Source organism: Schistocerca serialis, chromosome 1 (genome assembly GCF_023864345.2).
Source record: "Schistocerca serialis cubense isolate TAMUIC-IGC-003099 chromosome 1, iqSchSeri2.2, whole genome shotgun sequence".
NCBI classification, from domain to species: Eukaryota; Metazoa; Arthropoda; class Insecta; order Orthoptera; family Acrididae; genus Schistocerca; species Schistocerca serialis.
In genome coordinates this window covers 689,202,310-689,215,344 of record NC_064638.1, presented here as the reverse complement: position 1 = coordinate 689,215,344, position 13,035 = coordinate 689,202,310, and the positions used below count along the sequence as shown (strand labels likewise).

Genomic DNA, 13,035 nt, shown 5'->3' with positions numbered 1-13,035 from the left:
ATCAACATCACACCGACACTTATTAATGAGTGTACGATCGCATGGAGTATCAGACAAAATTCATGGTGGGATTCGGGAATTCTTGTTAGGTAGGACGCAGCATATTGTCTTGTACGGAGGGTTATCGGCAGGTATAAAAGTAACTTCAGGTTTGCCCTAAGACAGCGTGGTGGGGACCCTTGCTCCCATATCTTATATTAATGACCTAGAAGACAACATTGGCAAAGGCCTTGCCGCAGTGGATACACCGGTTCCCGTGAGATCACCGAAGTTAAGCGCTGTTGGGCGTGGCCGGCCCTTGGATGGGTGACCATCCAGCCGCCATGCGCTGTTGCCATTTTTCGGGGTGCACTCAGCCTCGTGATGCCAATTGAGGAACTACTCGAACGAATAGTGGCGGCTTCGGTCAAGAATACCATCATAACGACCGGGAGAGCGGTGTGCTGACCCCACGCCCGTCCTATCCGCATCCTCCTCTGAGGATGACACGGCGGTCGGATGGTCCCGGTAGGCCACTCGTGGCCTGAAGACGGAGTGCTTTCAAAGACAACATTAATAGTAACCTGAGACAATTGGTGCCGTTCCATAATGAAGTACATGAAAAAAGGCTGTACAAATATCCCGTTAGTGCTTGACATGATTTCAAAGTGGAGCAAATATTTTCAAGTTGCTTGAAGTGTTCAGAAATGCAGAATTTTGCGCTTAACAAAACGCAGAGAAGTAGTATCCAGCAACTAAAACGTCACCGTGTCCCAGTTAAAATTAGGCAAGTCATACAAATACCAGAGGGTATAACAATTTGTATGGATAGGAAACGTAATGATCACGTGGGTAAAGTAGGTGGCAGGTTGAAGGAAAAATGGTATCATTCTAACAAGGGAGACTACGTACAAAACACTTGTCCGTCCCGTCCCAGAATATTGCCCAACAGGACTAACAGAGGATAGAACAAGAAATAACGCAGAATGCTAAAAACTGCCAAGCGCGGATGTGAAATGAGGCCTGTCGACACTAACCACTCCTAGCAAGAGGGGAAGGAGCAGATTATGTAAAGAAACACCGTAAGGAGCCTGCAGACGAACTTTATAAAGAAAACGCTGTTTTTAACCTAAAACAATAAAAAATGTACAAACGTGTGTATCCAGTTTACAGAATAACCACAGAAAATGCTTTGTAAATAAAATCGAAACGCTTTGGTGTAAATCTTTTTAATCAGATTGCAGTCGCCCAAGACAAATAACCTGTAGTAACTTAAACTAACTTATGCTAAGAACAACACACACACCCGTGCCCGTGGGAGGATTCGTACCTCCGGCGGGAGGGGCCGCGCAATCCGTGACATGGCGCCTCAAACCGCTCGGCCACTCGGCGCGGCGGCGGAACAGTTCTGAGATTTCACGGCAAATGGTTCTGGCCACACTTGCTACTAGAGTCCGAGCGAGGGCAAGACGCAGACGGGGATTGCACTGTTGCCGGTTCCAAGCGATAGTTGCGGTACGACCATGCAAGTGCTTTGAGTTTCATGAGAGCGTGTTTTTCTTGCAAATTATGTCTCTTACTTGCTTGTGTAGAATTTATCGCTTACCACCACCATCAACCGTGACAACTCGCAAGAAATGGAATAAAGAGTCACTAAATAATTCGCTACGACCACATTTAACCCTTTCGTGGGCAAAATTATTGAGCAGTTTTTTTTTAATTAATGGAGAGGAGATAGTAGTTAATAGATAGGTATATTTATCATACAGAATATCAAACTTGCTCCAACTGTGAAAGTGAGGTCACGCAACAAGGTGGGAAGTATTCTTCCCACTGCCCTTCCTTGGAGTTAAATGACAGAAACAACTTTTTCAATATGTCTTATTTATTTGATAAATTTACTTCTCTTGTTACAACGATTGTTCACAATTACTTGCCATGAAATTTTCTGTAACATGGGTCTATGCAAAGTGGTATTTGACAATATGTACAAACACAGCGAGTACTCTTTTCCACAGCTTTGGTACTACAATGACGGCACGTCCAGTAGGTTTCTCCTAAAATGAGTTGATGCTCCCCTACAGCCACGTGACGAAAATCTTCAGGTACTTTACACCTTTTTGCCAGAAAGACATGTTTTTGTCCACGCCTTTTTTGGGGTGAGAAGGCAGCGATCAATTGTCAGGCTAGATGGATCCTGTATGTGAGCTGATCATGCTGTCCACTTTCTCTTTTACTTATTTTCCACAGGATAAAACTGTTCACTGCAGCAACGTCCACCAGGAAATAAAATATTCTGTGCCACCATTTTACAGAACGTCTGCCAATAGCATACCTTTCTCGTAATTGAAAAAACTTATCGACACCACCCATTATTTTGTTGTATTCAGCCACAACTTCAGGACAAGAAATCTCTGTACTAGTACCATCCTTGTTTTTCCTTTTCACTGTGGCTGTTTCTCATGGGTCGTGAATTGAGGACAGGAAAGTGACTGGACGGTTATCCATCCATTTTACTGCAGAAATGGCTCCTTTTGTTTCAAACTGGAATTGTCCTCGTTCCAGTTTTACGCTTTCCTTCACAAATTTGGGTAAATCAAAAGTATTTACCTTATACTGTAGCTTTGAGGAAAAAATCACAAAATGTCATGCAAACAGCACTGAAAGGCTCCTCTACAGAGCAACACTCAGCTATACAATGCCTCTGCGCGAAGGTACAGCAAAAACGGCGGGAACTTCCGATTGGAGGTAGTACCCTATACTGTTCACTAGGTGGCAGCACCGTACAGAGGTGGGAACTGTGAATCCCACGGGACTAGGAGCGAGTTCATTGTAGTGGGAAGCATGTTTCCCACGGCTCACGAAAGGGTTAATGTTCGCATTGACTACGACATTCATAGCTTGGCGCTCAGAACACAACTGAACAGTCATTGGCTGTAGGAGAATGAATGATGAAGCGCAGACTCAGTCCGAGTAGACCTCAGAGGGAGCAGCGGTATCGACCGATCGCCGTGTCCTCCTCAGCCGATGGGCGCCACTGGACGCGAATATGAACGCAGAACAAGCATAAATTCGATCGCCGTCGCTCGTGACTGCAGCTAAACGGATCGGGGAACTTAATTTTTGATGCGTTCATGGACACATCCAAACACGTTAGCTCCCTCCTACCATTCTAGGAGTTGGGAGACATGGCGTCTGTACCCCTCCCTTCACCCCACCTCTCCCGCACCTTCAGGTACGCCCATGTGTAGATGCCTTCATGGACACATCCAAACACGATAGCTCCCTTCTACCATTCTAGGAGTTGGGAGACCTGGCGACTGTACCCCTCCCTTCACCCCACCTCTCCCGCACCTTCAGGTACGCCCATGTGTAGATGTATACGCTGTTGTTACCTGTGTTGCAGGAGTACGTGTTCCGCTATCACGGACGCAAGATGGCGGTGCTGGAACCGCACGTGTTCGCCCTGGCAGAGGCGGCATACAAGTCCCTGCAGAGCACGTGCCGCAACCAGTCGACCGTCATCTCGGGGGAGAGCGGCGCCGGCAAGACCGAGACGACCAAGTTCATCCTGCAGTACCTCTGCTCCGTCACCAGCAACGTCAGCACCTGGGTCGAGCAGCAGATCCTCGAGGCCAACACCATCCTCGAAGCCTTCGGTCAGTGCTCAGAATACAACACTTCTTATTTAAATGCGGTACATACTTGCTACAGCAACATGTAATCTCGACAGACAAAACATTGGTCCCTGGAACACTGGGTTTCCGCAGCAAACGAATAAGTGCTCCGCGAGAAACTATTAATAACATGGAGTTCTCTTTTTTCGACATTCTTTAAAAATGTTGTTATTAGTGAGGAAAGGATTTTAAGATTCAGCATTTTTACTAAAATATGATTATTTTCACATAGATATGTCAATACATGGAATGTAGTCAAATTAAATCGGGTGATGCTGAGGGAATTAGATTAGGAAATGAGATACCTAAAGTAGTAAAGGAGTTTTGCTATTTGGGGAGCAAAATAGCTGATGATGGTCGAAGTAGAGAGGATATAAAATGTAGACTGGCAGTGGCAAGGAAAGCGTTTCTGAAGTAGAAAAATTTGTTAACATCGAGTATAGATTTAAGTGTCAGGAAGTCGTTTCTGAAAGTTCGGACAAGAAGAGAATAGAAGCTTTCGAAATGTGGTGCTACAGAAGAATGTTGAAGATTAGATGGGTAGATCACATAACTAATGAGGAGGTATTGAATAGAATTTGGGAGAAGAGGAGTTTGTGGCACAACTTGACTAGAAGAAGGGATCGGTTGTTAGGACATGTTCTGAGGCATCAAGAGATCACCAATTTAGTACTGGAGGGCAGTGTGGAGGGTAAAAATCGTAGAGGGAGACCAAGAGATGAATACACTAAACAGATTCAGAAGGATGTAGGCTGCCGTAGGTACTGGGAGATGAAGAAGTTGCACAGGATAGAGTAGCATGGAGAGCTGCATCAAACCAGTCTCAAGACTGAAGACCACAACAACAATGTCAATACAGGCATTTGGACACATGAAATGAAGCCAAATAAGCACAATTTCTTGATCCTCTTTGCAAGATTACTACACTTTCATGGTTAAGCACCTTTTTTACCTGCAGTTTTAGTAGATCAGACACAAAGTTTTTTAACTTCTTGCCCAGGATCTTGAGATATTATTTAATCAAAAGACAGCAACGGTCAGTAAATACTAAAGTATAACTTACGAATTACAGTATTTATGAACTATAGTATTCATATCCCTAACAACAACGACCAACCTCAGAAACAATAGCCAACCTAAGTAACAGTGGTTAATTTGCAGCTGTGAAATCAAATAAAATTTAAGCAGTGAGGCTGCAACTTTGAAACCAAAGGTTCTCTATAGGATTCAGGTCAGGAATCTGCGCAGGCCAGTCAATTACAGGGATGTTATTTTCGTTTCGTAACCACTCCACCACATGCCGTGCATTATGAACAAGTGCTCGATCGTGTTGAAAGATGCAATCGCCATCCCCGAATGGCACTTCAACAATGGTAAGCAAGAAGGCGCTTAAAACATCAACGTATTCCTGTGCTGTGATAGTGCTACACAAAAGCCCCTCCATGAAAAACACGACCACACCATAACACCATGGCCTCCGAATTTTACTGTTGGGGCTACACCCGCTGGCAGATGATGTTCACCGGGCATTCGCCATACCCACACCCTGCCATCGGATCGCCACATTGTGTACCGTGATTTGTCACTCCACACAATGCTTTTACACTGTTCAATCGTCCAGTGATAACACTCCTGACACCAAGCGAGGCGTCGTTTGGCATTTACCCGCGTGATTTGTGGCTTATGAGCAGCCGTTCGACCATGAAATACGAGTTTTCTCACCTCCCGCCTAACTGTCGTAGTACTTGCAGTGGATCCTGATGCAGTTTGGAATTCCTGTGTGATGATCTGGACAGATGTCTGCCTATTACACATTACGACCCTCTTCAATTGTCAGCGGTCTCTGTCAGTCAACAGACGAGGTCGGCGTGCTTTTGTGCTGTACGTGTCCCTTCACGCTTCCACTTCACTATCACATCGGAAACAGTGTACCTAGGGATGTTTAGGAGTGTGGAAATCTCGCATACAGACATATGGCACAAGTGACACCCAATCACCTGACCACGTTCGAAGTCCGTTGAGTTCCGCGGAGTGCCCCATTCTGCTCTCTCACGTGGCTAATGACTACTGAGGTCGCTGATATGGAGCACCTGGCAGTAGGTGGCAGCACAGTGCACCTAATATGAAAAACGTATGTTCTTCGGGGTGTCTGGATACTTTTGGTCACATAATGGATGTTCCTGATTTGTCAGGCTCCCTAGTGCGCCTCGACTAGCCCTTATATCACCCACACTAAATCCCATAACATATGTCTACGACTTTTGAGCAGCAGGTGCCATATCAATAGCCCCTCAATTTGCTAGCTCTATCGTCTGTGGCTTCAACCTCATATAGGTACCTGAAGGAATTCATGAACTTTTTTCCTCTCTGAACTCAGACCATTATGAAGATCAGAGGCGTGATGTTTGCGTGATATCTCCCGTTGATGACATAATTTTTTGTCTGTTGGCCAACTCTCCGAAACGAAGTAAGCTAAATTTATCTACGAAAAAAGCCAGAAAAAGATTAAATAAAGCGAAGTGTACTATTGTGCAGTTTTATTTTTGCAGTAATACGCTTTGCTAGGTATTAAAGTGGCGGAAGGACGTAAACGAAAATCCAGTAAGGTAGATACTGTTATCCAACTACATGAAGAACAATCTGATCAAATTTTATACACAGGTAAGCCAAAACGAAATCAACGCTGATATTATTCTGATGGACCTTTTTCTACTTTTTGGAATCAGTTTCTTCAAAAATAGTTTACTCAGATTTAGTCATCTCAGGTATATAATTAAGTTTACAACGACCTGAGGAAATAACTGTTCCATAACATTTTGCATCTTATCGTACAGTGTGTACGATGTTCCATTTTAATGGCTTTAATAGCCCGAGAGGAAAGCACGATTTCTGGATGCACTAGTACTTCTATTGAAGATATAACCCTCTTAGATTTTATTCCTATGATATGCATATACAATATCAGCCACTTTTTAAGGTCTTAATTTTTTACGCAAATATGTATTTAAATAAACATCTGAATGTCAGTTTCTTTCGCATAACTTCCTTTTTCTCACAACAAAAATGTAAATAATGCTTCTCCTCGGCACTTGCAGGACAAACTTCATAATATCCACTGAACAAAATTTCCCTGTTGCTCTCCTCAGTCCAGTCGCTGCCACAGTGTTTATTGCAACTGTGAGGTGCTTCATCCTGCATAAAGTCCGCATTGCTCAGAATAGGTTCCGTAATTATTGGTAAGTCGCGAAGTATGCTGCGACAGCGTTTCCAGTAAGGCTCACAGTTGTTTATTTTTCGTAGTTCTGTGTCTGGTCTTGTATATGAGTATGCTGACGAGTTCATAACACACACAAACATAGATTCAGTTCGCTTTGTTGTGCTTTTTAATTCAATCTAATAATACATTTTCTGGACTATTGAAATGAGTTTTGAAATCTTAGTTTAATACAAATAATTTTTCTTTAATCAACATGGATTTTAATACTTTCTTGTTGTCAAGAAAGAAAACTAGGAAAAGCAACCAAATGATTGCAAAAAAAAAAAAATAAAAAAAGGCATATTTCCGAACCCCACCTTAGCCACTCATTTGCCATATAAATGGTATTAAGAAGAAGCCAGTGTTGGCCCTAAAAAGTTAGCAACACTGTCTGGTGTTCTTACTGAACAAGCCGTAATAGACCAAATGGATAACTCCCACCCCTCGAGTCTTTTCAACGACGGAGTCGTTGCAGGTGAACCTTATAATCAATTGGTAGAGGAAGTTAAGGTACTCGTGGGAAGTTAAGGTACTCGTGACCTGCCTAGGGAAAAATACCGATATTCACGTAAACAATCTGCGAAACGGTGATTTGGACCCCGTATCTCACAAAATAATATGGATAAAGAGATTCACATTGTTGAGGCAAATAGTTTATAATGACCTCTCAACGACTGTTGAAAAAAATACAATAATTACTTTCATAACCGAAGCTGGTGTGCAGTAACTATACGTTAGGACAACCAATAAGATGATCATAGTGCACGACTTGTAATTTTTTAATTCAGTGCTCTTATAAATATGTGAGTGGTTCCTGAGACGGCACATTCACTAAGAAGCTCTTGTTTCCTTTGACGCTATCTTATACGTGAATGCAGTTATCTTAATTAACAGTTATTCTGTTTAGAAAACTATAAGCTAATCCCGGCTAATGTTAAGTGTCATCTTTCACTTAACATAGTTGTTTTTGTAATTTTTTTTGTAAAGATTAGAATTATTTTGTAAAGCACTGCAGATAAAATTACCAATATCTTTTTATTGTTTTTTTTTTCAGGCAACGCGAAGACCGTCAGAAATGACAACTCCAGTAGGTTTGGGAAGTTTATGCAAGTTTGTTTCGACAGCAAATGGATGATAAAGGGTTGTATAATACAAGACTACCTGCTGGAGCAGTCAAGGATCACGTTCCAGAGCCCCGGAGAAAGGAACTACCACGTTTTCTACCAGCTGGTTGAAGCGGCCAAGGTGAGCCAATACACTGCCTGTGTCATTATGTGAGCTTCTCTTGACGAATGTCTGTGCTTCATAGAAAAAGCGCAGAGGAAAATATTGGTGAGAGTTGGTCAACCTTAAATACTCTTTGGATGTTATGTACTGTACAGAAGTGATGTATGTCACTGAACAGACAGACTGTTTCAATACGTACTTTACAGCTTCGATATATTGTAGCTTCCGGACTACGTAACGTATACGAAGTTTTTTTTTTTTTTTGTTGAGATTATGTGATTCACACACTCGAAGAGATTTTGTTGATTTAGTCCAGGGATTCTCAAACCGGGGTCGCGTGAACATTTTTGGGAGGTCGCGTAATGATGTGAAAGTACAGTGTTTTTTCGTAATTTTTAATCTCATCACTTACTTTCGGCAACTGTGTTTGCATTGTGCTGTAAAAGATGAATAACTGTAACCACTCGCTTCTTATAACCATTCACACGACCCTAGTCTACCTTGTCACCCCAGCTGACGCTGAGGTTCAGTTGACTGACTATTCCAGCACAGGATGTTAATTTTGCAATAATTTAGCGATACAGCAACTTTGAGTACAAATTAATAATTGGCTGAGTGATGGATTGTGCGCTCTGTCTCTCCCCCTTACCCGGAGACTGCACCTGGATGCGGTGCAGCCCCCCTCCCCAACGTTGGAGAAGGGCCGCCTCTGCAACGGTTGGTCGCAGTTTTTTCACTGGTTATAAGAATGAATGGAATTATTCTGGACCAAAAATTCCCATACAATAAAGAAAAGTTCCTCTATCGAATGATACAATAAATCGACGTATTTTGGATATTAGAAATGACCAGTGGGAGCAAAAATTAAAGCGGGTTCGAAATGTACAATGCAGGTGGATGAATCGACTGATGCTCCAAATATCACGCAGCTGTTGGTATTATGTCAGGTATAGTAATGCTGAGAGAGTGCACGAAAAATTACTATTGTGTGTGTAAGTTATTAGCTGGGCATGTTATAGGTGACCAGATGTTTAAAACAGTGAACGAACTTTTCTGTGAGACAGGCTTTGAATGGAACAAATGTGTTGGTGCATGAACCGATGATGCAGTGGTAATGATAGGAAGAATACCTGGATTCCATGTTAAAGTTAAACCGTCAAGCAATGTTCCTACTACTTCAGGTCTCTGCATGTTTTGTAGAGGAAATAGTTAAGAAAATTTCTACAAATTTGAATTTCGTATTACAAAATGCAATTAATGTCATAAATCCTGTTAGCATAAAAAAGAAAAAAGGATGAAAAAACACTTTGTAATTTTTATTTCCGCCTTGACGAATTCCGTTAATAACATCTTTCCATCAAACCTAGTGATTTATCTTTTTTTTCTTCTTCTGTTTGTGCAATTCTCATAGAAATTTCATGTAGTATGCCTAGAACAGCAAGAGATCTCCTTCCTTTTTTAACGTGAAAATGTGCGGTATGCAGTTGGTCCGGAATGATTTGCCTGGAATTGTCATGTTGACAATGCAGGCAGCATATAGATCGCCGATCCCACGCTTACGCGTACCATGACCACTGTCGTGAATATGTTCCCCTACAGAGTTGAGAAACTGTACCTGAATTATTGTTGTGGACCCGGGTTTTGAGAATGCGTGACTGAAATGTCTTCGAAGCGAAAGAATGTAATTACTTCCATGGAGAAAAAGTTGATTGCAAAATGACAGTGTTGTCGGTTACACTACGATGACCGATTACGAAATTTGGATAGCCGTCTATTGTGTTACAGAGGGCGACAGTGATGCTGAAGTACACAACAAAGTGACATTTCAAGGGAAGAAATAATATCCCTTACGGAGACAATGGCACGGGTGGAAAGAGTTGTGGTTTACCTAGAACGTCAATCAGAAACTACCCCAGCCGAACTGATGTTCGTGAAACGTCTACGCGATCGTACTGCTCTCAAACGCCATGTAAATTTGAAACAAACTTACACAATTCTGCAGTAAATAAACGTGAATGGACTACAGTCTCCGTGCCAAAACAGTTCTTCTCGTTAATGTCAAAATGAAAGATTTGTATATTGTACGTATTAGAGTTTTTGCGTTTGTAGAGTATTTTTGGTCATCCGGATTACAGCCTGTCCCACCTAATCTGGATTATAGTTACAAATGTACCGCTACAGTACTTGAGTTACGGTTTACTTTCTTCGACAATCACTGCTGCAATGGTGATATATCCACTGTTGAAAGTTGGCGCGCTGGACATCATTATTTAACTTTTCAGTCGTGTTTTGTGTCTCGCTGTTGTTATTCTCGTCATCAGTTAGAAACGTTTTTTGCTTGTAACAGCTTTTTAAATTATGTCGCTTCATCGCGGTATTATTAAAGACAGATTTTGTGCGTTCTGGAGAATTCAAATATGGAATCAAATTGTGACTTACCGGATTCAGGTGGTGATTTTCTGCCAGAGACAACTGACGCCGAAGGTAGTGAGGTTGAAAAAGAGAACCGTCAGTAGATGTCTTTCCATCTCAGTTCTCTCCACAACTTTCTCAAGAGCCAGCTGACCAACAGTGAAGATGACTGCTACAGATGGTACGGAACAGAATGGAAAGGCGCTAGCACGCCGTCACCTGGAAGAACAGCTGCGTTGAACATCGTGAATATCACAGGGCGGCCGACTGCGTATGCCTGCCACTGAGTGGACGATTCTGTCACCAGTGCCTTCCTGTTTCTTTTTGACGAGTTGATGCTAAATCAATTAAAAAAATCACAAATAATCAACTGCTCGGAATGAAATGAAAAACACCGCTTTCACCGTGTCGTTTGAGAAAGTGGAGGCTATGACTGCTATCACGTACGCCAGAAGTGCTTTTTGTGCTAGAAGTGTTACGTTGGATGACCCTTCGCTCGCTCTTGGAGGGCTAATTTTATTAGGGAGAAAATGACAAGAGTTAGACACCGCGAAACTAGGTGGAATTTCCTCTGTTACTGTGGCCCAATAGATCGCAAAGATGCTGTTTGCGTAGTTAAAAAAACTTTTAATTTTATAAATGTAAAAAATCATTAAAGAAATCACAAATAATAAGAAATTAAAAAATCACAAATAAGCAGTTGCTTGGGGCAGCAAGCTGAGAGCAGTGCTAGAGTAGGGTGACCAAACGTCCCGAAAACCAGGATTGCCCCGGTTTTCATCCCTGGGTTCCGGTGTCCCGAAAATTTGTTTCGGGACGCTCAAAAGTCGCGGAATTCGGTTTTTAAGTACATTTCGCGAAACTTTCTCAAATTTTTGGGATTTCGCTATATTAAAGGAAATACAACACAAGAAATTAATATATTTTAGCTTATTTGTCTAAAACCTCCATTGTCCCATACTAGTAATCACAGTATCAGTATTGATACACTCAGGCAATAATTTACTTTGAGCGGTACTTAGGCCAACAAGTAGTAAATTAATGTGACAGAGCTATGAAACCGTCCGATTGTCGCGCCACTTACTCACACACTCATTGTCAGAACAGTGTAGTAGTTGATGTTTTGTCAGACAAACTGCAATAGTTTTTTCTCATATTAGTGATATTATTGCTGCAGTACTGTGAAACGCAATGCCGAAACGTGCCTGCAAGTTCAGTGACTGTTATTCCAAGGAATGGAATTTCATTAAAAAAGGTCGTTTTGATTACGAAGCAGAGTGTTCTGTATGTAACTGTTTTATTAGTATAAGTCATGGTGGACGTTCCGACATAGTTGGTCACATTAGGTCATAGAAACACATTAACAGATACAGTGCACCGAGCGGCAGTAAAACTCTACAAACTTATTTTGTGAAACATCAGTCAAGTGAAGAGACGAAAGTTCGAGCAGCCGAGCGTACACTAGCCTGCCACACAGTAAAACATCATCAAACTTATAGATCTAGTGATTGTACTAATAAGCTTAACAGCATTGTGTTTGATGATTCTTCCATTGCAAAAAAGTTTAGTTCAGCAAGAACTAAAGTGTCAGCCTTAGTGAAAGGAGTTATTGCTCCCCAGAGTGTAAAGGAAAGCCTCGAGTACATCAAAAAGTCTTCTTTCTATGGGATATTCACTGATGGCAGCAATCATAAGGCCACTAAAATATTTCCGTTTGTTGTTCAGTTTTTCGATATTAATCAGGGAATTCAGACCAAACTTTTGAAGGTGAGTTCCCTACCTAATGAAACATCTGACAAAATTTCAAGATTTTGTATGAATACTATCGAAATGTTTGATCTTGAGAAAAATAAATGTGTGGCATTTTGTGGAGACAACACCAACACAAACTTTGGTGGTTTAAAAAGACAAGGCAAAAGCAAAATATTTACCAAATTAAAGGCAACGTTGCATGAAAACATTGAAGGCATAGGGTGCACTGCACATGTTTTAAACAATAACGTGCAGACATCTGCTGGCAGTTTAAGCTGTGATGTTGAAACTATCGTCATGAATGTATACTCACACTTTTACATATATACTGTTAGAACAGAGAGGCTTAAGGAGTTCTGTGATTATGTGGGAACTGAATATATGAATGTAATGTGTCACTCGAAAACTCGCTGGTTATCACTGTTTCCAGCAGTTGAAAGAGTAATCCGCCTGTTTGAACCGTTAAAAGATTTTTTTCTTAAATGAAGACAAAGCCCCCAAAATATTGGTTCAGTTTTTCAGTAACTCTTTAAGTGAAGCCTACTTATGGTTCATTCGCAGTCAGCTTAGCGCTTTGGAGCATGGGGTAAAGGAAATTAAGGGAAGCACGAAAAGTCTAATAGAGGTAAATGATGTTTTGAAAAATACTCTGGAAACTGTTAGTAAGAGGAGAGTACATCAGTCCATTTCTTTTAATGTTAAATCTGTCCTTAAAAGAGCAGAAGTATCAGA

At 41.6% G+C, this 13,035-nt stretch overlaps 1 protein-coding gene across 1 annotated transcript in view; it reads left to right on the top strand.

The window, feature by feature from the left end:
• Window positions 1-13,035, top strand: part of LOC126480634 (myosin-I heavy chain) — an 804,636-nt gene that overhangs the window by 578,551 nt on the left and 213,050 nt on the right. Inside the window, exons 4-5 of the mRNA XM_050103881.1 lie at window positions 3,386-3,638; window positions 7,967-8,157. Coding sequence (XP_049959838.1) covers window positions 3,386-3,638; window positions 7,967-8,157 — 444 coding nt within the window. The remainder of the gene's footprint in view (window positions 1-3,385; window positions 3,639-7,966; window positions 8,158-13,035) is intronic.